Raw genomic sequence first — 27,965 nt, 5'->3', positions numbered from 1 at the left:
CAGTGATTAAAACTTGGCACTTTCACTGCTGTGGTAAGCCACAGACTGGGAGAAAGTATTGATAAAAATAAGAACAGAAAATAATGATAATAGAATATAAAGACTTAACTGAAAGGATAAGCAAGGACAAAATTAGTTGGTTTTTTTGTTTTTTTGCTTTACTTCTGATGAAGTTAAGGTAGACACTGTAACTCTATAAGGAGGTCCTTAGAGAAGAGTTGGTACTGATTCCATAAGTATAAGATGAGTTCCAAGAGACGGTATTTCTAAGAAGCATGACACATTTTATGAACACTGAATCATTAGACAAAATCAGAATTGGTGACATTAGTATTTTATACTCTCCAATATGATAACTACCACATATGGCTATTTAAATCTAAATTTAAGGAGCTTCCCTGGTGGCACAGTGGTTAAGACTCCGCCTGCCAATGCAGGGAACACAGGTTTGAGCCCTGGTCCGGAAAGATCCCACATGCCACAGAGCAACTAAGCCCGTGCACCACAACTACTGAGCCTGCACTCTAGAGCCTGTGAGCCACAACTACTGAGCCCACGTGTCACAACTACTGAAGCCCGCACACCTAGAGCCCGTGCTCTGCAACAAGAGAAGCCACCGCAATGAGAAGCCCACACATCACGGCGAAGAGTAGCCCCCGCTTGCCGCGACTATAGAAAGCCTGTACGCAGCAACAAAGACCCAATGCAGCCATAAATAAACAAACAAATAAATAAAAAATGGATCAAACACCTTATGTAAGAGCAAAACCTATAGAATGCTTAGAAAAAAACATAGAGGAAAATCTTCATGACATTTGATTTAGCAATAGTTTCTGCCAAAAGCACAAGGGGAAAAAAAGAAAAAACAGATAAACTGAACTTTATCAAAATTAAAAACTTGTGTATCAGGGACTTCCCTGCAGTCCAGTGATTAAGATGTCACCTTCCGGGGCTTCCCTGGTGGCACAGTGGTTGAGAGTCCGCCTGCCAATACAGGGGACACAGGTTTGAGCCCTGGTCTGGGAAGATCCCACGTGCCACGGAGCACCTAAGCCTGTGTGCTACAACTACTGAGCCTCTGCACTAGAGCCTGCAATCCACAACTACTGAGCCTGAGTGCCCCAACTACTGAAGCCCGCGTGCCTAGAGCCTGTTCTCTGCAACAAGAGAAGCCACCGCAATGAGAAGAGAAGCCCGTGCACCGCAATGAAGAGTAGCCCCCACTCACCGCAAGTAGAGAAAGCCTGTGCACAGCAATGAAGACCCAATGCAGCCATAAATAAAATAAATAAATTTATTTTTTTTAAAAATGTCACCTTCCAATACAGGGTGTGTGTCTTCGATTCCCAGTGGGGGAGCTAAGATCTCACATGCCTTGTGGCCAAAAAACCAAAACATAAAATAGAAGCAATATTATAACAAGTTCAATAAAAGACTTTAAAAATGGTCCACATCAAAAAAATCTTTAAGAAAAAAACAAAAACTGGGCTTCCCTGGTGGCGCAGTGGTTGGGAGTCCGCCTGCCGATGCAGGGGACACGGGTTCGTGCCCCGGTCTGGGAAGATCCCACATGCCACAGAGCGGCTGGGCCCGTGAGCCATGGCCGCTGGGCCTGCGTGTCCGGAGCCTGTGCTCCGCAACAGGAGAGGCCACAACAGTGAGAGGCCCGTGTACCGCAAAAAAAAAAAAAAAAAAAAAAAAAAAAAGGGCAAAGGACTTCATTAGACATTTCTCCAAATAAGATATACAAAAGTTAAGAGCCGCATGAAAAGATATTCAACATCGTTAGTCACTAGGGAAATACAAATCAAAACTGTAATGAGATACCACTTCACACCCATTAAGATGGCTATTTTATAAAAAACAAACAAAAACAGAAAATAACAAGTGTGTTGAGGATACTGAGAAATTGAAACCCTTGTTCATTGCTGACTGGAACGTAAAATGCTGCACTTATTTTACACCTTGGCAGTTCCTCAAAAAATTAAACATAGAAATACCATATGGGGACTTCCCTGGTGGTCCAGTGAGTAAGACTCTGTACTCCTAATGAAGGGGGCCCAGGTTTGATCCCCGGTCGGATAATGCATGCATGCCACAATTAAGAGTTCACATGCCACAGCTAAGAAGTCCGCATGCTGCAACTAAAGATCATGCATGCCGCAACTAAAGATCACGCATGCTGCAACTAAGACCTGGCGCAGCCTAAATAAATAAATAAATATTTTAAAAAAGGAAAAGAAATACCATATGATCCATTAATTCCATGTCTAGGTATATACCCAAAAGAACTGAAAGCAGGGACTTAATTGGATACTTGTACACCAATGTTCACAGCAGCATTATTCACAATAGTCAAGAGGTAGAAACAATCCAAATGTCCATCCACAGATGACTGAATAAACAGAATGTGATATATATTGTATACATACAATGGAATATTTTTAACATAAAAAGGAATGAAATTCTGATATCATACAACATGATGAACTTGTAAAACATTAAACTAAGTGAAATAAGCCAGACACAAAAGGACAAATATGATACGATTCCTCTTATAAGAGGTACCTAGAATAGGGCAACTTCATAGAGATAGAAAGAGATTATCAGAGGCTGGAGGAATGGGGGAGCGGATTGAGGAGTTATTGTTAAAATGGATACAGAGTTTCTGTTTGGGTGATGAAAAAGTCTTGGAAGTGGATAGTGGTGAGTTGCACAAGATTGTGAAAGTACTTAATGCCACTTAAAAATGGTAAAGAAAAAAAAAAAAAAAAGGACTTCCCTGGTGGCACAGTGGTTAAGAATGCACCTGCCAATGCAGGGGACATGGGTTCGAGCCCGTGCACCACAACTACTGAGCCTGTGCTCTAGAGCCCGCGAGCCACAACTACTGAAGCCCGCACGCCTAGAGGCCATGATCCGCAACAAGAGTAGCCACTGCAATGAGAAGCCCGTGTACCACAATGAAGAGTAGCCCCTGCTTGCCACAACTAGAGAAAGCCCGCACACAGCAACAAAGACCCAACACGGCCAAAAGTAAAATAAACAATAAAATAACAAAAAAAGCAACTGAGCTTCTTAAAAAAAAAGATCATATTAAAAAAAAGGTAGGCCTTCCCTGGTGGCGCAGTGGTTGAGAGTCTGCCTGCCAATGCAGGGGACACGGGCTCGTGCCCCGGTCCGGGAAGATCCCACATGCCGCGGAGTGGCTGGGCCCGTGAGCCATGGCCGCTGAGCCTGCGCGTCCGGAGCCTCTGCTCCGCAACGGGAGGGGCCACAACAGTGAGAGGTCCGCGTACCGCAAAAAAAAAAAAAAAATGGTAAAAAAACAAACCAAACCAAAACAATAACAAAAACCCTACAGTATTTTGATTATTGTTCTATTGTTAACAGAAGTCAAAAAATAGATCAGCAGAACAGAACACAGACCCAGAATACAGGGCCCAGAACAATCCTCAGCATTGATGGGGATTTGGTATATAAGGTAGCATTCCAAATTTGTAAGAAAAAAAGGGACTGTTTGTTAATGGTCTTGGGACCATGAGCTCTATCTATTAGATATTACACAAGATAAGTATACCTAGATCTAAGTCCAAGATGTCAAGCAAGATGGAAGGGCATTAAAATAGATCATTCACTGAATATAGTTAAGCAGATTAAAATAGAAGGTTAACTACAGATGTACTAATACCCCCTTCCCAGATGCCCAACTAAAAGATTAATAGGAAACCAATAAACAGATTTGCACTGAAAAAAATCAATCAATGTAATACACTAAATTAATAGAATGAAGGAAAAAAAACACATGATCATCTCAATTGACACAGAAAAGTATTTGGCAAAATCCAAGAAACTTTCATGATAAAAACACTCAACAAACTATGACTAGAAGGGAGTTTCTTCAACATGAGAAAGGGCAATCATACTCAATGGTGAAAGGTTAAAAGCTTTCCCCTTAAGGTTATGAATAAGACAAGGAAGCCCAGTTTTGCCATTTCTATTCAAAATTATATGGGAAGTTCTAGCCAGAATAATTAGGCAAAAAATTTAAATAAATAAATGCCATCCAAATTAGAAAGAAGTAAAACTATCTCTATTCACAGATGATGTGATCTTGTATGTACAAAATACTACAGAATCTATTTTAAATTTTTAAATTTTTATTTGTTTTATTTTTTGGCCATGCTGCACGGCTTGCAGGATCTTAGTTCGCTGACCAGGGATTGAACCCGGGCCCCAGGCAGTGAAAACGTGGAGTCCTAATCACTGGACTGCCAGCGTATTCCCAAGAACCTATTTTTTAAAACCCACACAACTATCAGAGCTAATAAATGAATTCAGCAAAGGTGCTGTATACAAGATCAACACACAAAAATCAGTGGTATACACTAATGATGAAAAATCCCAAAGGAAATTAAGAAAGCAATTCCTTTCAGAACAGCATCAATAAAAATAAAATACTTAGGAATAAATTTAACCAAGGAGGTACAAGACTTGTACACTGAAAACTACAAAACAAAGAAGACATAAGTAAATGGAAAGATGTCCATATTCATGGTTTGAAAAAACTTAACACTGTTAAGATGTCAATACTCGAATTGCTCTACCAATTCAAAGCAATTCCTACTAAAATTCTTTTTTTTTTTTTTTACAGAAAAGAAAGAGCTGGTCTTAAATTGCAAGGGACCTGGAATAACCAAAACAATTTTTAAAAAGAACAAAGTTGGAGGACTCACACTTCCTGATTTAAAAACCTACTATAAAGCTACAGTAATTAAAACATTATGGGGGGCTTCCCTGGTGGCACAGTGGTTGAGAATCTGCCTGCTAATGCAGGGGACACGGGTCCGAGCCCTGATCTGGGAGGATCCCACATGCCACAGAGCAACTAGGCCCGTGAGCCACACTACTGAGCCTGCGCCTCTGGAGCCTGTGCTCTGCGACAAGAGAGGCTGCGATAGTGAGAGGCCCGCACACCATGATGAAGAGTGGCCCCCGCTTGCCACAACTAGAGAAAGCCGTCGCACAGAAACAAAGACCCAACACAGCAAAAATAAATAAATAAATTACTAAACTCCTACCCCCAACATCTTAAAAAAAAACAAAAACATTATGGTACTGTAAGCAGCTCTTTGCAGGAGATCACCCTCAGCAGAAAGCCCCTTTTCTTGTCATTTTAGCAAAGCTATAGTATAACTAATTTTTAACCCCCATGCTCTACTCATCTCTGGCCCACACACACCTTTCAAATCTTTTAATCACACAATACTTTGCCTAACTTGTCAGTTCTTTCCATAGATCAAAGAAGTTGAAATAAAGAATTAGTAATTAACAGATGACCAAATCTCTCCCCTAGCTTCCCCTTCAGTAATCTCCCGCACAAACTGTGTGACCAAACTGTGTGAACCAAGCTGTATAACATCTAGAGGAAGATCACAAGAAGTCAACGAGCCTGCAGGCAGGTGGGGGATGGCAACGACTCTGACCCCATATCGCAATGATTAACTGAGATTACTTCTCTCCTTCCCTTTAAAACTTTCATGGCTGAGCAGAATTTTCGGAGGTGGTTTTTGGGGGACCTTGAGTCCACCATCACCCCAGATTGCCAGCATTCTGATTTTTGTTTTAATAAATTCATTTATTATTTATTTATTTTATTGTTGGTTGCATTGGGTCTTCATTATTGCACGCAGGCTTTCTCTAGTTGCGGTGAGTGGGGCTACTCTTTGTTGTGGTGCGTGGGCTTCTCATTGCAGTGGCTTCTCTTGTTGAGGAGCACAGGCTCTAGGCATGCAGGCTTCAGTAGTTGTGGCACGTGTGCTCAGTAGTTGTGGCTCACGGGCTCTAGAGCGCAGGATCAGTAGTTGTGGCTCTCGGGCTTAGTTGCTCCATGGCATGTGGAATTTTCACGGACCAGGGCTCAAACCCGTGTCCCCTGAATTGGCAGGCGGATTCCTAACCACTGTGCCACCAGGGAAGTGCCCAGCATTCTGATTAGAGGCACCTTTCCTTTGCTACCTGTAAGGCCAGCTGGCCCGAGGCAGGGGAACGCAATCAGACTCACAGGTTGCATCAGACCGAAACTTTCCGGACCACCCACTTCCAGAAACTGACGTGGAGACTTTCCGGACCACCCAGTTCTAGGAACTGACCTGGAGACTTTCCACCCGGAGCAGCCTTCCCGCGTTTCGAGGGGCGAGGGGCGAGACTAACGATCCCAAGACGGATGCAACCGGCACTGGATATTGCCAAGAGACCACCAAATAAGGAATAACCTGCGCCCTCTCGGATTCACCACACCCCTTTCCCTTCTTCCCCTATAAATTCTGCCCAAACCCTCGCCCGGGCGCGACTTCTCTGGCCCCTTTCTCTCGGACCAGTGAACCTCGCCCAGGAGCGGGCCCAAGTAAAGCTTGTTTAAGCTCTCCTCCGTTTCTTGGTGCCGTTCCTTACACTACCAACATTTGTGAATATGTAACTGACTTTGTAAGCGGCAAGCAGCAGAACCCCCATTGGATAACAGCACAGGTGTAAGGACAGACATATAGATAAATGGAACAGAATTTTGAGTCCAGAAATAAACCAACATATCTAGGGTCAGTTGATTTTTGACCAGGGAAGAGTCCTCTCTTTATCAAATGGTCCTGGGACAAAAAAGAACAGGAAAAAGAAGAGGCCTCACATCAAGGCCATTCATAGAAAAGTCTCTTTGCCCTAAGGAATCAAAGTAACTCCTTACCAGTGGCTTCAACAGACAAGATTTCTGGAGAACTGGTTTGAAGCTGAACTCACCACGGGATCCCAGAATTGCTCTCGTAAAGAAGAGTTCAAAAGACTCAGAGGGTGCCTTTACCTGTGTGGGGATGGCAGGGGCCTGTAGGTGAGGCCCAGTATCAATCTGAATTCCAGCACTAAAAACTATCAAGTAAAAGGGAGATGGGCTCTGTGCGATGCCCTAGAGGGGTGGGATAGGGAGGCTGGAAGGGAGGCAATATGGGGACATGTGTATGCATATGGCTGATTTCCTTTGTTGTGCAACAGAAACTAACACAGTATTGTGAAGCAAGTATATTCCAAGATTTATTTTTTAAAAAAAAGGAAAAAAGGAAGAAAAAGATAGAGAGGGAGAGAGATAGAAAGGGAGAGAGAGAGATAGAGACAGAAAGAAATAGGAAGGAAGGGAGGGAGGGAGGAACAAAGGAACAAAGGATGCACCTTTCACTGAACTGCCTAACCCAGTAGAATATTCCTGCTGTAACAAATGTCCCTTAGTTTACAATAATAAATGTTTTGTCCAAGTATTTATGTAAAAAAAAAACTGTCACGTAAAAACAAATATGAAATAGAGATTATATTTGAAAGGATTATTGGGGGGAGGGGGAAGACTACTGAAATAAGGCTGGAGGACAATTACAATGGGGAGAATGTTCAATTGTCAAAAAAAAAATCCTGGATTTAGATAAAGAGAGACTTTATTGGAAAGGTTTATTCCAAGAAGAGGAAAAGGAACTACTGCAATGGGGTTTGGGGGATGAGGCAACAACCATCGCTACAGGGCAAGGCTATGACCGTGAAGTCTGCAACTGTCTCCAAGGTCAGACAGAAAATGGCCCTTCTTGTATAGGGAGGAGCGAACAAAGGCTACAAAGAACTGGGTGTGGGGCACAGTGGAATGGGTGGGTGGAGGTGGCAGTGATCGCGTGGCAGATCAGAGTGGTTTACATGGAGGTCAGCCTATTTTTCAGGAGTGACGGTGAAGGAGGGCTTGTACGCTGGATCAGGATGAGGGTGGGTCAAAGTTTAGGAGCCTGGAGGAAGGAGAGAAGCTTAAGTTTGGTCAAAACAAGGTAGCTGGTATTTTGTCCAGATTGGTCAGTGAGAACAATAAGTAAAGCGAATCATTTATGAGGCAAAAAAAAAAAAAGGGCATTTGGAGGGTCTATGTCTGACCTTGTCATAGGTAAACAAGGGGGCATCCCTGAGTCTTATCTAAACCACGTGGGGAAGGGTGGTTTCTTCCTTGCTGTCAGCCCTTTCAGGGGCATGAAAGGATGGGAGAATTTTTTTTTAACCTTCGCTTTCCAGAATCACAGGTCTCAGGTGAAGTTCAACATGGTCAGAATGCAGGTAAATCTCTCCACGGATTCAATCAGCGGCTGACGACGTACGGAGGTAAGTTGATGCTGGGTTCTCAGGTAGGTGGCTCTCTGCATTTCCCGCGTCGGGTGAAGAGGCAAGGAGCAGCAGCGCCCACGGGAAGAAAGCGGCGGCCGCCATTCGCGCGGGTAACGCTGCGGCCCGAAGCGGCCGCCGCCGCCAGCCCCGCCCCCGCGCGCCCCCGCGCGGCCCCCGCGGCCCCGCGCGCGCTCTCGGGTTTGCGCAGAGCCGGCCTCGGCGCGTCCTCGGCGCCGGGCGGCAGTGACCGAGGGAGGCGCGCAGGGTTGCAGCGGCGCGGCAGCCGAGCTTGAGAGGGTCTGGGGACAGTAGTGCTCCCAGTGTGAGGGGCGGCGGCGCGGCGGCGGCGGCGCCCGCGGTCCCTGAGCGAATTGAGGACGAGGCCGCGAGGCGACGGCGCGGCGGGGCCCCCTCCAGCGGCCGCGCCCGGAGGTGAGTTTCCTGGGGCCGCGCCGCGCTCCTGGGCCGGCCGCCGGGGGTGGGCGGGCGTTTCCCGGGCGGGGCGGTGGCGGTCGTTGGGTCGGGCCGAGTCGCCGCACCCGGTCTTTGTCTCGGTTTCGGTGCTCGCGTCTGTGACCCCGAAAGGGCACAGTCGCGCGACGGCCGGGGCGGGACTCCTGGTCATCGCAGGTGAGGCGCGGCTTTCCCGAGCGGCGGACTCCGGGAAAGCGCCACGGTGGTTTTCTCTCTCTGCGAGCGCTCGGAAACTTCGAGTTCTCTAATCTCAAAATGCAGAAGTGCAGTACAGAAATCCAGAGCATGTCTGTTTGGGGTGGACATTTCTTCGGTAACTTCATTAGCTGCCTCCCGCAGCTCACTTTTGTAGGCTAGATGGTCTCTGTTTTTATATTTAATTTCTTTTTTTCTGTGTCCGATTTTTATTTGCAGTTTGTTACTTGTTAGCAATGACGAACGTTAGTGTGGCATCCAGCGTTGCTTCCTTCGTACTTATTCGAGATCACAGAAAATAAAGACAGGTGGGACTTCCCTGGCGGTCCAGTGGTTAAGATTCCGCGCTTCCCTTTCAGGGGCGCGGGTTCCTCCTCTAGTCGGGGGAACTAACATCCCGCATGCTGAAAGGCGACCAAAAAAATAAATTTAAAAGAAGTAATAGTAGGGCTTCCCTGGTGGCGCAGTGGTTGAGAGTCCGCCTGCCGATGCAGGGGACACGGGTTCGTGCCCCGGTCCTGGAAGATCCCACATGCCGCGGAGCGGCTGGGCCCGTGAGCCGTGGCCGCTGAGCCTGCGCGTCCGGAGCCTGTGCTCCGCAACGGGAGAGGCCACAACAGTGAGAGGCCCGCGTACCGCAAAAAAAAAAAAAAAAAAAAAAGTAATAATAAAGATAGGAAATTGACAGTCTGTGTTTATGTCAATGTGGAATTGTAAAGTGTGACAGATTGTATAAGCGACGTGAAAACCAGCTTCTTCACTTCGTAGTCATAGCTCAAGTGTGTTTTTGGACTGTTGATAAGGTTTTTAATTATATTGATACTTTAGTTTTAATGGGAAACTTTAAAAGTTGATGTGTCTTATGTGTAAATATGCTGAAAGTCATATTGATTTAAAAAGCAGTTAAATCCACTGAATGTTGAGCACGTATGTGTAACACTGAAGTTAGAGCGAGGCACTGATGGAATCCAAAAATGAATAAGAATTATGTGCAGGATGGCGGGAGTGATTAAGCACACAAACAGTGATGCAAGGCAAAAACTACAACGCGTTGAGCTCTGACTCTTAGCCCTGCGTGTGGTAAATACTTTACATGCATACTTTAATTACTTAATATTTAATGTTAATTACCTAGTTTATCATCCGAGTGTTTTTAGTACCTGTTGTGTGCTGAGTACTAACGATATGATGGTGACCATTATAGTTTTTTGCTTTTAAAGACTTTACATTGTCATTGGAGGACACAAGTAACCACACAAGTGAATGCCAGTCTACTTAGAAGCTAAAAAGGAAGAATGTAGGGTGTTGTGAGCATATAATTGGGGTACATATCCCAGCTGAAGAAATCAGTTAAAGTTTCCCTAGGAAAAGTAATCTTTGCACTCAAGATATTCCGGGTAAGTAGGAATTAGATGAAGGTGACTCCCAAATGAGGGAAGAAAGGTCCAGGTAAAGGAAATCCGTTCCACAGAGGCTTGGGAAGGTTTTGGGAACTGAAGGTCAGAGCAGTTGGAAAGAGTGTGGAAAGCGAAAGGGGGCTGTGGTTAGGGCCCCAGAGATGATGTGGGGCCTTTTAAACAATGTTAAGGATTTAGGACCAGCTTTTTCTTTTCTTTCTTTAAACTTTTATAGGGAAGTTTTCAAACCACTCAAATGTAGTGAGAGGACATTGCAGTGAACTCCCCTGTCATGTTATCCAAAGGATTTAGACTTTATTTGAAGAGTAGTGGAAGGTCCCTGAAAGATTTTAAGCAAGGAAGTCACACAGTCAAATTTGTATATTAATCAAAAAGGTCACCCTGACTCCTGTGTAGACACTGAATTGAATGGGGACAAGAATGGATGTGGGGAAACCACCCAGAGATGGTCGCTGGGACTAGGTTTGTGGCTGTGATGGTGGGGGAAATTCTAATGTAACAGGGAAGAGCCAAATTGGACTCCATGTTGGATCCGTTTCTGTAACCTTTGCTTTCTGCTGCTTTTGTTCACTAAAAGGATAGTGTGTATACATAACGCCCTGCCTGGGGGAACCCTGACCCTCTGCCTGAAGGTTAAACCAAAGTGACTTTGTTCAGGGAAACATCTGGACCCTGTTCCACCTGTGGATGGCCACAAGAAAGAAGAAATTAACACATCCTCTCCTCCAGGCTGGCCATTCCAGGGGATATTTGCAAAACTTATGGCCTTTTTACTTTACTTCCTCATCTCCTCCCCCTCTCTGTGCTATAAAAGAAACTGGCATCCACACCCCTGGAAGATGGTTTTTCAGAGACACTTATCTGCCACCTTCTTGGTCTTCCGGCTTTCCGAATAAAGTCGTATTCCTTGCCTCAGCACCTCGTCTCCGATTTTGGCCAGTTGTGTGGCAAGCAGAGCGAGCTTGGACTCAGTAACACCAAGAGTACATAACTGATCTCTCCTTGCTGTGTTAGCAATTCTATATTCATGCCTTTTGGAGGAATTATGGAAGGTTTTCTTGAGATTGTATTTGAGATGGGTTTTGCAAGGTAAATAACATTTCAGTATGGAGCCCATTCTGAAATGCGAACATCTTGGTGTCAAGAGGATGGCTGACTCAGCAACCTTAACAGTTTCTGCAGAAATTTCACCTTCTAGGATTTTCTCATTTAAATTACTTTTGTCACTATACTTTGGTCTTTGGGAGCATATAACTCCCTTATTAACAATTTTTTCTAGAAGACAACAAAAATGTATTTTCTTCATTACTGCAATTACAGCTAAGATAAGCTGAAACTTCCCAAAAGATTTCATTTTTTTGTTGTATACATAATAGTTAATAAACTAGAATTCACAAAATATACAAATAAACTGTCTTTTAAAGTGTTTGATCTGATGCTCCCATAGTTTGCTCTTGGAAGCCTAATCCTATTCCATAGAAGATGTAACTGAAAGGTGATCCAATGGTTTCTTTAAAGAGAAACTTCAGCTTCTACATAGCAGGCCTAGTGGCATAATATCTTGATGTAAATCCATAATCTTAAAATAGCCCATAGTGTATGTTTATAAAAATAAGTAAAATTTGTAATATGCAAGTTTTTCTTTCAAATTTTAATGTATACATTTAAAAGACTACATTTCTTAGTAGTCTAAATCTATTTTGACTGAATTTTCCTTTCAGTCGATCGATATGTTCCAAAAAGCTCAGTCTACTCTGGTTCCTGACTGATTTTATTACTGCAGTTGTTGGGAGTAAGTGAGATAATATTTGAGAAGGTGTTGAGTAAACGGATGTACAGTACAAATGTAAGATGGTAGTGGTACTGATTAGAAGTAAACTGAAGCAAAATGAAGGAAATTCTGTTCATCTGTCCATTCTGATGCCCAGCCTCATACTGGTAACTAAGATATTTGTCAGATGGCTTCTTTATTCTCTACATACAGTACACAACGACTTAGGTTCATTCGTGTCACATGACTGATGATTGTAGACACTCAATAGATACAAATTTTACGTGGTCCATTTCCATATTACTGATTTATGGTAGGAAATACCTAAAATAATGGTGACTTTATGTCCATTATAGAATGAGTTTTTACTTCATAATTCTATGCCAAGGATAAACATTCAGTATGTTTTTCCTTGTTAGTCTGTAAACTCCCTGGTGATAGATACTGTGTCTGTCCTATTGACTCTCCTATCATTAGTTGTAAACCAGTGCTTTATACACAGTGGTGGGAGGTTCAGTAAATATACAAATGTTGTTTAATTAGTGAAATCAAAAGTAAAATTTCATAGCCATGTCAAAATTAAAACTTTTAAAAAATTATTATTAAAAAAATTTTTTTTAGTTCTTTTTTTGAGTTTTTATTTATTTTCCTTAATTTTTTTTTGGCTGCGTCAGGTCTTAGTTGTGGCACACGGGATCTTTGTTGAGGCATGCGGGATCCTTTTCGATACAGCGCAGGTCTGCTCAGGTTTCTCTCTAGTTGCAGCGCACGGGCTTCTCTCCAGTTATGGCATGCAGGTTTTCTCTCTCTGGTTGTGGCGCACAGGCTCCAGGGCATGTGGGCTCTCTCATTGAGATGCACGAGCACAGTAGTGGCACGTGGGCTTAGTTGCCTCGCGGCATGTGGTATCTTAGTTTCCTGACAAGGGATTGAACCCATGTCCCCTGCATTGGAAGGCAGATTCTTTACCACTGGACCACCAGGGAAGTCCCCAAATTAAAACTTTTGAGACTTAAGTCTGAAGGTGTTTTCTTACCATAAGTCCTTGTAACAGAGGTTATGATTGTGGGCTGGGAAAAGAGAAGGGAGCATAACATTATTGTATTTCTTTTGTTCTCAAAACAACCTTCTTAGGAGGATAATTATTTCCAAGTTACAAGTTAGGCAACTAGGACTTAGAGAAGTTAAATAACAACACTTAAGCTCAAAAATGATGTAGCCACAAAAACAAACAAACAAACAAACAAAATGATGTAGCCAGTATTCCAGTACAGGATACTTTGAATCCAGGGTCTGTTCTTCATTCTTTTGCTGTCATGAAACAAGTAAAAACAATTATCAGTAGCTTATAGCTACGAAATGATGAAAAACATTAGTAATTTGCTAGAGAACAATAATCTATTAACAGGAAACATAGTGAGATACTCTAAGGATGGCTAGTCCTTGTTTTGCACTTGCTAAGCACTACGGAAGAAACAGGAAATGTGTAAGTTGTGATACCTGTCTTCAAGGATCTTGGATCTAGTAGAGCTAAAAGAAACAATAGTAAATAATATCAGACAATATGATTTAAATGCCAGAAATCTAAATGCTTTAGGAGAGGATTACTAGTAAGTGTTTACTATTTCACCTTTACAGTAGAAGTAGATCTTGAGCTGGGACTTGAAGGATAATTTAGATTTGAATGCCTGGAAGTGAGGCTGGAGATAGATGGGCTCCAGGCTAGGCGTTTACAACTGGCCTCCTGTTCATACCTCCTGGGGTGAGAAGAAGATGGGCTCCAAGCTGGATATTCATTACCAGCCCCCTGTTTACACTTCCTGAAGCAAGAGACAAACGGGCTCCAGGACTACATATTTATGACCGGACTCCTGTCTATATTTCAAGATCTGCACCTCGTTATAAAAACCAGCAACAGGAATAGGGTAAATAACCAGACATTGGGCATTTTTATGGCAGGGACAGAGTGGGACTAAACCCTATTAAAGGATCAAGAGGTCATACACTTCCCATCCTTGGGACAAGGGAGACATTACGCATGTGCAAAAGCCTTCATGGGGTCAAAAAGGCAGGGGATGCCAGACCATAGTAAGTCCTGCTATCTCCTCCCAGAGGCCTTCTTGGTGGGCTCCACCTTAACTTAGGGGTGCGTGCGCATCCAGGGGAGGGTCCAGAAGCAAATTAGGCATGGGCTCAAAACACTACTATTGGTCAAAAGAAGACAAAGACCTGGAAGACTGCCCCCTTATAAAGGATTTAAACTTCCCGAGGGTGCGACTCTTCTCTGAGTTTGCCCATGCGTCTTTCCGCATGTACTTTGTTTTTCCAATAAACTTCTTGCTTTTCTCTTTACCTTTTGCCTCCTTGCCTGAATTCTTTCCTGATAAGGCAGGTAGGAAACAGGGACCCAGGCCCTAGCTGCTGGCCCCTGTGGTCCAGTGGTTAGGTCTCCCTGTCCCGGAACTAAGATCTTGCTTCCTGCTACTGCTTGCTGCAAGCTGCCGCTTACTGCTGCCTGTGTCCAAAATCAGAAGGGTGGTTACAGTGTGAACAAAGAAGTGGAGTGAACATGTTATGTTTATGAGACAGTCAGGATCATATCTAAACTAAAGGATTATTTTAGAGTAGTTGAAAGTAATGTTGGAAAACTGTCAACTGAAAAGCAAACAGCACCACCAGAATGTAATGTCCACAGGGGCCGGGATCTGTTTTATTCAGTATGTATCCCAAGCACCACCTAGAATCATGCCTGGTATATAGTAGGAGCTGAATAAATATACATTTTATATATATATATATATATATATATATATATTTTTTTTTTTTTTTTTTTTTTTTTTGCGGTACGCGGGCCTCTCACTGTTGTGGCCTCTCCCGTTGTGGGCACAGGCTCCGGACACGCAGGCTCAGCGGCCATGGCCCACGGGCCTAGCTGCTCCGCGGCATGCAGGATCCTCCCGGACCGGGGCACGAACCCACGTCCCCTGCATCGGCAGATGGACTCCCAACCACTGCGCCACCAGGGAAGCCCCTATTTTTTATTTTTATTTTTTTGGCCGCACCGTGCGGCTTGTGGGATCTTAGTTCCCTGACCAGGGATTGAACCTGGGCCCACGTCAGTGAAAGTGCCGAGTCCTAACCACTGGACTGCCAGGGAATTCCCAAAAAGGAAGTAATTCTTAAGTGAAGCAATTAAATAGTTTTAGAAATATGAGATTTGAAGGACAAGGTCTTAGGAGAAAACCATGAAATTCTGGCTTTCTGAATATACTTTCAGTTGGTTTTCTGGTTTTTAAATTTTTAAAAAATCAAAACAATATATAGTTTAAAAGGCAAGTATGTAGTGTCAGAAGACTTAAAACTAAAAGTGCTCCCACTCCGTTTCCCTAAAGACAACTGCTTTGAAGTCATAGCTGTTTCTTATGTAATTTACAGCCGTATTTCTGACCAGTATGTGTTTTGAGTTATTAATTTTGAACATTGCGTTTTGTATTGCTGTTAGGATAGATAACTGTTTTAGCTCGATTATGCTGTTAGCTACAAATTGGCATTTTCCATTGGCACTTGCCATCTACCTCTACAAGGACTAAATCATGTGCTGCTGCAGCTGCTGATTTTCAACACCCCCTGAAAGGAGTTCAGGGTAGAGACCAGAAATGAGGCACTCTGTGCTCCAGGAAAAACTGGCAGAACAGGTCTTCAGATATATCGTTAGATATTTTCAGGAGCTGATTTTATGAGCCCAATTCTTGTTATCTCCTAATATCTAGAAAAACACTAAAATCCTTCATGGTGACATCTAATCTTCGTGACTAGCAGAAACCTTCCGCAAAAAAGTCTGCTGGATTGCATATACTCCCCCTTCACCAAAATCACATATATACTGACATTCCCCCCCTACCTCTTTGGAGCAGTTTCTCAGAGCTACCTGGGATGCTGTCTCCTGGGCTGCAGTCCTTATTTTGCCCCAAATAAAACTTAAAGCTCTCGGGCTTCCCTGGTGGCGCAGTGGTTGAGAGTCCGCCTGCCGATGCAGGGGACGCGGGTTTCTGCCCCGGTCCGGGAGGATCCCACATGCCGCGGAGCGGCTGGGCCCGTGAGCCATGGCCGCTGAGCCTGCGCGTCCGGAGCCTGTGCTCTTCAACAGGAGAGGCCACAGCAGTGAGAGGCCCGTGTACCGCAAAAAAAAAAAAAAAAAGACAAACTCTCACATTGTGCATTTTTTTACGTCGACAATGCTTATCCCCTTTTCCTTTTCACATTCTTTTAATGGCTTTAGCTAAGTTTTTTCCATACCAGAAACAAATATATACACTATTTTTTTTCCCTTTGGACCTCAGATTTATCCTTGGCCCAGAGATGACATAATTATATTTATCTAATAAATGTAATAAGCACTTGCAAACTCAAAAGGACATTGACAGTGCTGTATCTTATATTTAACAATCAGCTTTAATGGTTGCATTTTTAAAGCATACAGTTTATCTAATTGTGTAACCCATTTAAGGTGTTATACATTTTTGATATTTAAAAAAATATCTCCCCCCTTCTCTGATTTATTATTGATACTTTGTAAATCTAAAGCTTAATCCAGTGCCTTACATTTAATAAATATTGAGTAAAATTCTTTGGATGAAATAATAGTCTGTTTTCTTTCTCCCTTTGCGGAGCACAGGCTCCGGACGGGCAGGCTCAGCGGCCATGGCTCACGGGCCCAGCCGCTCCGCGGCATGTGGGATATTCCCGGACCGGGGCACGAACCCATGTCCCCTGCATCGGCAGGCGGACTGTCAACCACTGCACCACCAGGGAAGCCCTGTTTTCATTTTTTAAGTCTAGGGAATAATTTTGAAGAGCAGTACAGGTGGGATTAAGAAGTCTTTATAAATACAAAATACCCACTTGAGACAATAAAGACATCCAAGTTGCCTTGATTGTTGGATGCCATCTTCTCGGATGTGGCTCTAGTAACTCCTACCCAAAAGCTAGCTGAAAGGCTAAAAGGCAGCCTGTGAAGTTCTTGTTGGGGGTGCTGCTGAAGGTGCCCTCCCCCACCTTATGTTGGGTACTGACTCCTCTGCCTCATTGCATTTCCTCATTTTTCCTTCCTTTCAGTTTCTCCTTGTCTTTGAGAATTGCTCACAATTTTGTTACAAAAAGGCTAAGAAATAAATTCACTAACAGTTTATGTTCAATTCGTAATGAAGACAATAGAAGCATTTAAAACAGTTTTCAATTATATTTTCCAGAGCAGACTCTACTATCCTACTTTCATTCCTAGCAAAACAGATGCTAAGTGGGAATTAGTGCTCCAGCCAAATTGGCTGTGGTTATGAGCCCAGTTCCATTAGCAGCAGGAAACTGGAATGGAAGTCAGGACCTAAGATCATTCAGACTGATGTTGTCTGGTGAAAGGCTGCTGCTGGATCCTCAGTTACCCAGATTAAATCCACCTCCAGATACTTTGGAGACTTTTAAGTGGGAGCAGTATGCTACTACTTCTAGTGCCCATTTTCTGTTTCTCATTGCTTTGAAATGGATCTGGTGGATCTTCAGTGGCTATTACTGAGCAGGTCTGCCCTCTTTAAATATGCTTAATACTTACATTTTTTAATACTTATATTTTTAAATAGAGGTATTTGCTTTTTTATATACATATTCTCCAGAGAGAATTTAAGAAACGTATTTGATATAGTCTGTTTGAGAGTTGAAATATTTTTAATGCTTTCTGGAGATGTCTAGCTTGATTATATCTTCTTTTTGGTAAAGTGTTTTTCTTTATTTTTCTTTTATTTTGGCCGCACCGCACGGCATATGGGATTTTAGTTCCCTGATCAGGGATCGAACCTGCTCCCCCTGCATTGGAAGTGTGGAGTCATAACCACTGGACTGCCAGGGAATTCCAAAAGTGTTTTTCTTTAGTTTTAAATCTGTAGAGTAGATTCTGGGACCTTGATTATCATAAACAGTCTATCATGACCTAATAGTAACATTCTCTTAACTGTTTGTTTTAAGCACGTATAAAAAGTAATTGTAATCTTGTTTGGGTGACTTAAAAGTCTAGTTACAAATTATAACTATATAGGTTTACTAAAGCATTGTACTTTTCTCTCTATAATCAGTTTGGTTGTGTTTTCCTTTAATAACCAGACATTCCAGGTTACACAGAACAGATCTGAATTTCCTACCTTGAATGTTGACAAGTGATAACTTTAATTGTGCAATAGGCAGCTTATAACTATTGTCTGTGTTTGACTTCACATCGCACATCCGTGTGCTGCTAAAATTTCTCTCTGTGCCCACATTGCCTTCAAGCTGTGAGTCAACCAGATGTCTTATGAAGCTCTTTGGTTGTCTTAAAACAGATGTATCTTTATCTTAAACATGATCAATCTATTTCTCATGTTCATCACTTTAAATATGAGTTCATAGTACTTTTCCCCACTTCACATTACTGATAGAGCAAAAGTACTGCCTTTTAAGAAGCTAATGAAATGACATTGTACAACTCTACATGTATATATTTTAAGATAGTTCTTTTATCCCAATTTTTATTATGAAAATTTCAAACATATATAAAAATGTGGAGAATAGTAAACTCCCATGTATACTCATTACCCAGCTTCACTAATTATCAAGTCATAGCCATTTTGGTTTCAATTATACTCCCTCCACTTCTCACTCCACTTGATTATTTTGCAGCAAATTCTAGTTATTGGATTTCATCTAGATATTTCAGTATGTAGCTAAAACAAATACTTTATTTATTTATTTTTGACCTCACCACACAGCATTCAGGATCTTAGTTCCCTGACCAGGGATCGAACCCATGCCTCCTGCAGTGGAAGCACGGAGTCTTAACCACTTGACTGCCAGGGAAGTCCCTAAAACAAGTACTTTAGAAAGCTACAGGGGACTTGCCTGGTGGGTCAGTGGTTAAGAATTCACCTGCTAATGCAGGGGACATGGGTTCGAGCCCTGGTCCGGGAAGAACCCACATGCCGCGGAGCAACTAAGCCCGTGCGCCACAACTGTTGAGCCTGCACTCTAGAGCCTGCGAGCCACAACTACTGAGCCCACATGCCACAACTACTGAAGCCCGTGCATGCCTAGAGCTCGTGCTCCGCAACAAGAGAAGCTACCGCAATGAGAAGCCCACACACCGCAACGAAGAGGAGCCCCTGCTCACTGCAACTAGAGAAAGCTCGTGCGCAGCAAAGAAGACCCAACGCAGGCAAAAATAAAAATATATACAAAAAAATAAATTTATTAAAAAGCTACAATCCCATTGTCACACCTTTAAAATTAACAATTACTCCACATATCATCAGATATCCATCCAGTGTTCAAATGTTCCTGATTCATAGCTTTTTTCCATTTAGTTTCTTTAAATAATAACATAAATATGGTCCATATGTTGTAATTAATTGATATATCTCTTAAATATTTAAAAAGATTATTTCTACTTCTTTTTTCTCCCTGGTAATATATATATTGAAAATGGATCATTTCTCCTGAAGAATTTCCCGAGTTCTGGATTTTGTTGATTGTGTCCCTGTGATGTCATCTGATCATGTTCCTCTGTGCCCTATATTTCCTGTAATCTGATGTTTAGACCTAGAGGCTTGAATGGATTCAGTTTCATTTTTAGAAAGAAGGCTTCACACGTGGTAGTTTGAGCTTTCACACTGAGGCATATATTTATGTCTGTTTTCTTTGTGTGATGTTAGCAGCCATTGATATCATTGCCTAGGTCTGTTTGCATTAGGGGTTGCAAATTGGAGATACTCTAATTCTATAAACCTTCATTTAGCTGAATTCATTTATAAAGGAAACTTCTTTTATTAACTCTTTGATTACTCTGAGTTAGTTCATACAGGAAAGGCAGGATGAATACTTGATTCTTTCCCTTATTTGCCAGTTTTCAAAATAAGTTGGTACCCTACTGTTCTGGAAAGATGACCAGTGAATGAGTTTCTGTGTTTTAATGAGTATCAATATGAACTTGTACTTGATGTGTTTCAATTCATGTAGCTGTTTTTCAGTCCCATCTTTCACCAATGGTAGCCTTTTCAAACTGACTTCTGAATCCTTTCTTTCATTTTGTTTTGTTTTTTCTGGCTGTGCCTCGCAGCCTGGGAGATCCTAGTTCCCTGACCAGGGATCGAACCCAGGCCCCCGCAGTGAAAGCATCGAGTCCTAACCTGTGGGCTGCCAGGGAATTCCCAACTTCTGATTCCTTTTGACATTAATCCAAGATGTCAATACAAGGCATAAAGTGCATATTTCTTGCCCCAGACCTGGAGACAGCCATTTCTCTAAGAAACTGATTCCTTTTGGTGGGAAATAGTATCTGGAGACCACAAATCTGGGCGGTAGGTGTGCTGTGCTCATTGTTGTCTGATTGCTTATTGCTTTTTGGCCTTTTCAGTGGACAGAGCTACTATGTATTTTCTTAAGAGAAATGATGATGTTCATAATGATGTTTCTGATTTAAAATATAGAATTACAGGATTTTTGCTTGGCTTCTTTGATTTTTATATTTCTATCTCTTTACTCTTACTCTGAAAAAAAATCTTGGTTTTTAGGGACAGATCATAATTACTTCTTTGCTTTATCTCAGCGTCTCTCAACTTCAACACTGTTAACATTTTGGGCAATACTTTCTTGTGGGGGCTGTCTTGTGCACTGTAGGATTTTCAGCAGCATCCCTAACCTCATCTACTAGATACCAGTAGCACCCTCCACCTCAGTTGTTGTGACAGCCCAAAAATGCCTCCGGCCATTGCCAGATATCTTCTTAGGGGCACTATTGCCTCCTGGTTGAGACCCACTGCTTTATCTTTATACCATACTTTTCATATAAACAATACTAATATATTATTGCTAATAATATGACTACTAGAAACTTCATTTTTCCTCTTTGGGTTCATCCCACTAGGATATATGGTAAAATTACCATGTTTTAAATTTACGTGAAATAATTCCTCTCTGTCAGTTCAGTTAATTCGTTTCATTTTTACTTTCAGTTTTTAGGGATTGCTTTTTTAAAGTTTAACTTTGTTTTATAAGTACATAAAATATTTACATGGGTCCAAAGTTGATCTAAAAAACAAGATACATTCAGAGAAATCCAGCTTCTGCCCTTACTCCCTTCACCCAGTGCACTCTCTCCCACTTTATAAGTAACCTTATTATTTATTTTTTGGTTTACTTTTTCATTTTTTCCTAATGTAAACAAATATACATATATTCATGTTCACCTCTTTCTTAGATAAACAGTACCATATCATACATATTTTTCTCCATTTTGCTTTTTTCACTTAACAGCACATCCCACTGTGTGGATTTACCATAGTTTATTCAAGAAGTCCCTGTTAGGGGCTTCCCTGGTGGCGCAGTGGTTGGGAGTCTGCCTGCCGATGAAGGGGACGCAGGTTGAGCCCCGGTCCAGGAGGATCCCGCATGCCGCGGAGCGGCTGGGCCCGTTGGCCATGGCCGCTGGGCCTGCGCGTCCAGAGCCTGTGCTCCTAGGCGGGGGAGGCCGCGGCAGTGAGGGGCCTGCGTACCGCAAAAAAAAAAAAAAAAAAAAAAAAAAAGAAGTCCTATTAATGGACAAGTTGAGGCTTTTTACAGGCTTTGCTGTTACAATCAATGCTGTAAATAATACTACAGTGAATAGTGTAGTGTATTCACCTTTTTATACTTTTGCTAAAGTATCATTGGGATGGATTTTTAGATAATGGGATTTCTAGGTATACATGTCAAAGAAGAAACAGAGCTGGACAGCAGTTAAATCAGTGAAACCAGATTATGTTCAGGAACTATTGTGATAGGGGAAAAGAGACCTCAGTGTGGAACTGGACTCGATTCTGAATATAACATGGACAGGGGCTTCTCTGGTGGTGCAGTGGTTAAGAATCCACCTGCTGGGCTTCCCTGGTGGCGCAGTGGTTGAGAGTCCGCCTGCCGATGCAGGGGACACGGGTTCGTGCCCCGGTCCGGGAGGATCCCACATGCTGCAGAACAGCTAGGCCTGTGAGCCACGGCCACTGAGCCTGCGCATCCGGAGCCTGTGCTCCGCAACGGGAGAGGCCACAACAGTGAGAGGCCCCCCTACCACAAAAAAAAAAAAAAGTTTGCCTTTTTTTTAAAGTTTTTTTTATTGTGGTAAAATACATACATATATAACATAAAATTTGCCATCTTAACCAATTTTAAGTGTACAATTCAGCAGCATTAATAATATTCACAATGGTGTGTAACCATTACCACTGTCCATTTCCAAGACTTCTTCATGGTCCCAAACAGAAACTCTGTGCCCGTTATGCAGTAATTCCACATTCCTCTCTTCTCCCAGTCCCTAAAAACCTCTATTTTACTTCTCTATCTCTATGAATTTGCTTTGTATGAAATATGAATGTAACTAGAATCATGCAGTATTTGTCCTTTTGTGTTTGACTTAATTCACTTAATATTTTCAAGGTTTATTCGTGTTGTAGTATGTATCAAAACTTCATTCCTTTTTACGGCTAATTAATATTCCATTATATGTATATACCACATTTTGTTGAGACATTCATCTGTTGATGGACATCTGGATTATTTCCACTTCTTGGCTATTGTGAATAATGCCTCAACCACCAAATCCTTTTCTACAGCAGCTGTACCGTTTTACATTTCCACCAGCAATATTCCGGTGTTCTAATTTCTCCACATCCCTGTCAGCACTTATTATTTTTGTTTTATTAAATAATAGCTATTATGATGTGTATAAAGTGGTATCTCATTGTGACTAGTGATGTTGAGCATCCTGTTCATGTGCTTATTGTCTACTCATATTTCTTCTTTGGAGAAATGTCTGTTCACATCCTTTGCCCAGTTTTGAATTGGTTTGTTTTCCCTGCTGTTTTTAAGTTGTATTTTTCTTGATTCATCATTTGCTTGATAGCTGTAAACCTTTGACTACTTTCCAGAGTTCTAAGTTGGTTCTAATAGTTTCTGCTTGTTTTTCAATGTTTCTGTGGGGACAGGAGCTTGGAGCTGCCTATTCTTTCATTTTGCTGACATCACCCTCAGGTTCAATTTTTAAATTTTAGATCTTGGATATATCTGGAATTTATCTTGGTAATGGTGATTCCATATGACTGTTGAATTTATTTACAAGTCCATCTTTTCCTGATTTTTTTAAGATCTAATAGTATGGACTCCTCATGGGTTTCTGTTTTATTCAGTGAGTTATAATCCATTAGTATCATTATTTACTTTGATGTTCCATTTCCCAGACTTGTCCAGTGGGAACCCCTTCAGGTGGCTTCAGTGTCCTTTTGATATGTCTTCATTATTCATTGAGCACCGTCTTACTTTCTGGTGCAAGATATTTCGGGCTCATTTGTTCTTTCTCTCTCCCAGCCCTGGAATCAGCCTTTTCTCTAAGGAGCCATGATTCCTTTTCTTGGAAAATTATATTTAGAAGCCAAGATGTAGGCTTTTGGTATGCTTATTGCTTCTAGTCTGTCATTGCTTTCAGGACCTCTCAAAGGGCAGATGGCTTGGACTCTTTTAAACATCCATTTGTTTCCTTATTTCTTATATTATTTTTGTTGTAAGGGCAAGAGTATTGCAGAAAGTTTGGGAAAGAGAGAAAATAATCCAGTTTTTTACCCCCCCAAAAATAACTTTTCACCCTTGCTTCTCTCCATTTTTAAAAAAATTGATTAATTTATTTTTGGCTGCATTGGGTCTTTGTTGCTGTGCGTGGGCTTCTCATTGAGGTTGCTCCTCTTGTTGTGGAGGAGCTCTGTTTTATTCCCGTTTTGCCCCTAGGTTCTTCTGACCATTTTTTGGTCTTTTTTTTTTTTTCTGTTTTTTTTTTAGATTCCATATATATGTGTTAGCATACGGTATTTGTTTGTCTCTTTCTGACTTACTTCACTCTGTGTGACAGACTCTGCAGACCTACTAGAGAATGGACTTGAGGATATGGGGAGGAGGAAGGGTAAGCTGGGACAAAGTGAGAGAGTGGCATGGACATATATACACTACCAAACGTAAAACAGATAGCTAGTGGGAAGCAGCTGCATAGCACAGGGAGATCAGCTCGGTGCTGTGTGACCACCTAGAGGGGTGGGATAGGGAGGGTGGGAGGGAGGGAGATGCAAGAGGGAAGAGATATGGGGACATATGTATATGTATAACTGATACTCTTAGTTATAAAGCAGAAACTAACATACCATTGTAAAGCAATTATACTCTAATAAAGATGTTTTAAAGAAATTTTGACAAAAATCATCTACATTGGAAAAAAAGAATGAGTTTATATTGATTTGATATTTTGTTACTATTGGAGATTGAGTGAAATGTTTACATTCACTTTTGTTTGTTATTAAACCAAAGCATACATTATTTTTCATCATAAATTTTTTTGGCCGCGAGCACTTGCAGGATCTTAGTTTCCCAACCAGTGATTGAACATGGGCCCTTGGTGGTAAAAGCACAGAGTCCTAACCACTAGACCGCCCCGGAATTGCCCTCATCATAACTTTTATGAAATCTTTCTTTTGTCAGATTATCCGAACCCAAAATTTACTTTTTATTGCTTTACTTTAAGTGAAAGTGACAGCTTTGAGTTAGGTCACTTGTTCTTAAGACCCCTTTAGTGCTACTTTAGGAGTACATAATAACTTAATGGTAAAGAATCTTACTGCATACGCTGGAATGAATTTATTTAAAATACTGTATTAAGAACTTTACCTTATTTTTCTTTTTACTTTTACAGTAAGGCAAAAGAGAATGAAAGAAGTAGATAATCTTGAAAGTATAAAGGAAGAATGGTGAGTTAATTTATGCATTTTCTTTGTTATTAATGCCTTTGTTACCGTCTTTCTCTGTTTTTACATTTCACTGACTTAGTTTTCATTATGATTGTCTGTTAAATACCTAATAGTAATGTACTTTAAAGTTTTTTTTCCATAGCTGCATTAAATGGATTTTAGTCAAGTTATAAATCTTTTTGTGATTAATTTTTTTAAGTGTTAAATTTCTCTCTGCCCACATATTCTTTCTGTTATTTAAGAGGAAAATTAAAGTAACTATTTATTACTTCATTAGCCTCTTGTGTTATACTATCTTGAAGTCATAGTGGAAATATAAGGGCTTTGGAATCAGATAAACCTAGGTTTGAATCCCATCTCTGTCTTAACATTACTTCTCTGGCATTTGAGCAACTTAGGTAGATTCTTTGAGCTTCAGTATCTCATCTAAAAAGGAGGTTGGGCTTCCCTGGTGGCCCAGTGGTTGAGAGTCTGCCTGCCAATGCAGGGGACACGGGTTCGTGCCCCGGTCTGGGAAGATCCCACATGCCGTGGAGCGGCTGGGCCCGTGAGCCATGGCCGCTGAACCTGCGCATCCGGAGCCTGTGCTCCATGGCAGGAGAGGCCACAACGGTGAGAGGCTTGCGTACTGCAAAAAAAAAATAAAATAAAATAAGAAATAAAAAGGAGGAGGTGTACGTAGGTACCTGAAAGGTTTTTATAAGAATTAGATAGCCAATTTAAAGCACTGAGCATCGTATTAGCATATAGCAGGCACCCAATAAATGGTAGATGCAAAGTCTGTCGTTCTTATTAATACAAAATTCTTTATTCTCACTTCTCTGAAGTGGAATATTTATTTTTGTATTATGTTCTTTGTTTTAAATACTTGAAAAGGTAAATATCTTTCATTCATAGTCCATTTAAGGAGACAGGTAAGTATTTACAAATACTTTGTGAACACTTTCTATACCGAACAAATATTATTTATTATTTTTTCACTAGAGTACTTACTGTTTTATATAAATATCTGATACTAACTATATAATTGTGAGGTTATGTCAGGAGCCCCTAAGACTGCCTCCAGATGTGATGATTTGCTTAGAGGATTCACAGGATTCAGCCAATAGTCATACTAATGACTAAGCTTTATTGCAATGAAAAGATACTTTGCAAGAGGGTGAAGTCCAGGGGAAACCAGGCATAAGCTTCTAAGAGTCCTTGCCCAGTGGAGCCACCAGGACACACACTTAATTCCTCCAGTAATAAGTTATATAGCACGTGTGAGATGTTGTCTACCAGGGAAGTTCATTGGAAATGAGCCTAGGGTTTATACTGGGGACTAGGCACATAGTAAAATTCCATACTCTCATGAGAAAAGTAAAAAGGATAGCAACAGTTAGGCCTGCTATGTTAACTCTTTTCTACAGAGAAATAAGTTGAATGGCTTGCTTATTTACTTATTTATTTTTGCCGCACCTTGTGGCTTGCAGAACTTCCCCAACCAGGGATCCAACCTGTACCCCCTGCAGTGGAAGCACGGAGTTTTAACCACTGGGCCACCACAGAAGCCCCAGTTGAATGACTAATTTTTAAAAAATTTTTTGTTTATTACTTTTTGGCTGTGTTGCGTCTTCATTGCTGCACGTGGGCTTTCTCTAGTTGCAGTGAGCGGGGGCTACTCGTTGTTGCGGTGTGCAGGCTTCTCATTGCGGTGGCTTCTCTTGTTGCAGAGCACGGGCTCTACATGTGTGGGCTTCAGTAGTCGTGGCTCACAGGCTCTAGAGCGCAGGCTCAGTAGTTGTGGCGCCCGGGCTTAGTTGCTCCACAGCATATGAGATCTTCCCAGACCAGGGCTCAAACCCGTGTCTTCTGCATTGGCAGGCAGATTCTTAACCACTGAGCCACCAGGGAAGCCTTGAATGACTGATTTTAAAGAGTAAGATTAACTTAGGACTTCTGACAGTTTTGTGGAGATGTAATTCACATACCATATAACTCATCCATTTAAAGTATACAATTCAGGGACTTCCCTGGTGGCACAGTGGTTAAGAATCCGCCTGCCAATGCAAGGGGACAGGGGTTTGATCCCTGGTCCGGGAAGATCCCACGTGCCGCAGAACACCTAAGCCCGTGTGCCACAACTACTGAGCCTGCACTCTAGTGCCCTTGAGCCACAACTACTGAGCCCATGTGCTGCAACTACTGAAGCCTGCACGCCTAGAGCCTGTGCTCTGCAACAAGAGAAGCCACCTCAAGGAGAAGCCTGCGCACTGCAACGCAGAGTAGCCTCCGCTTGCAGCAACGAAGGTGCAATGCAGCCAAAAAAAAAAAAGTATACAATTAAGTGGGTTTTAGTACATTCATAGAGTTGTGAAACCATTACCACAGTCAGTTTTATAACATTTACATCACCCAAAGAGAAACCCCATACCTATTAGCAGTCATACCCCATTCTCCTGTGCCTTACGCCTGACAACCAATGATACACTCTCTGTCTCTATAGATTTGTCTCTATAGATTTGCTTATTCTGGGCATTTCATATATGTGGAATCATAGAATATGGGGTCTTTTGTGACTGGCTTCTTTCATTTAGCATAATGTTTTCAAGCTTTATAATGTTATAATATGTATCAATACTTTGAATTTAAATAATTAGTAAGGGGCTTCCCTGGTAGTGCAGGGGTTAAGAATTTGCCTGCCAGTGCAGGGGACACAGGTTCAAGCCCTGGTCGGGGAAAATCCCACATGCCACAGAGCAGCTAAGCCTGTGCACCACAACTACTGAGCCTGCGCTCTAGAGCCTGTGAGCCACAGCTACTGAGCCCAAGCGCCACAGCTACTGAAGCCCACACGCCTAGAGCTTGTGCTCCGCAACAAGAGAAGCCACCACAGTGAGAAGCCTGTGCACCGCAACAAAGAGTAGCACCCACTCGCTGCAACTAGAGAACGCCTGCATGCAACAATGAAGACCCAGTGCAGCCAAAAATAAAATAAATAAAATTTAAAAATAATAATAGGGGATTCCCTGGTGGCACAGTGGTTAAGAATCTGCCTGCCAATGCAGGGGACACGGGTTCGAGTCCTGGTCCAGGAAGATCCCACATGCCGAGGAGCAA

The 27,965-nt window shown here is 42.0% G+C and overlaps 1 protein-coding gene across 6 annotated transcripts in view; it reads left to right on the top strand.

The window, feature by feature from the left end:
* The first annotated feature begins 7,711 nt into the window (after positions 1-7,711).
* Positions 7,712-27,965, top strand: part of UBXN2A (UBX domain protein 2A) — a 41,108-nt gene continuing 20,854 nt past the window's right edge. For 2 of the 6 annotated variants that reach the window (XR_009521484.2, XM_060027038.2), the window contains exons 1-2: positions 8,358-8,607; positions 24,812-24,866. Coding sequence is in view for 5 of the 6 variants with exons in the window: in XM_060027038.2 (XP_059883021.1) it covers positions 24,826-24,866 (41 nt within the window). In the remaining variant the exon portion in view is untranslated. Of the gene's footprint in view, positions 7,729-7,912; positions 8,173-8,354; positions 8,608-8,723; positions 8,806-24,811; positions 24,867-27,965 lie in introns of those variants that run through there. The other 4 variants (XM_060027037.1, XM_069541286.1, XM_060027035.2 and 1 more) reach the window with 4 other exon arrangements.

The sequence above is a fragment of the Delphinus delphis genome, chromosome 12 (genome assembly GCF_949987515.2).
Source record: "Delphinus delphis chromosome 12, mDelDel1.2, whole genome shotgun sequence".
Classification (NCBI taxonomy): Eukaryota; Metazoa; Chordata; class Mammalia; order Artiodactyla; family Delphinidae; genus Delphinus; species Delphinus delphis.
The sequence above is the reverse complement of the archived record's forward strand: the minus strand, read 5'-3'. Positions and strand labels throughout refer to the sequence as shown.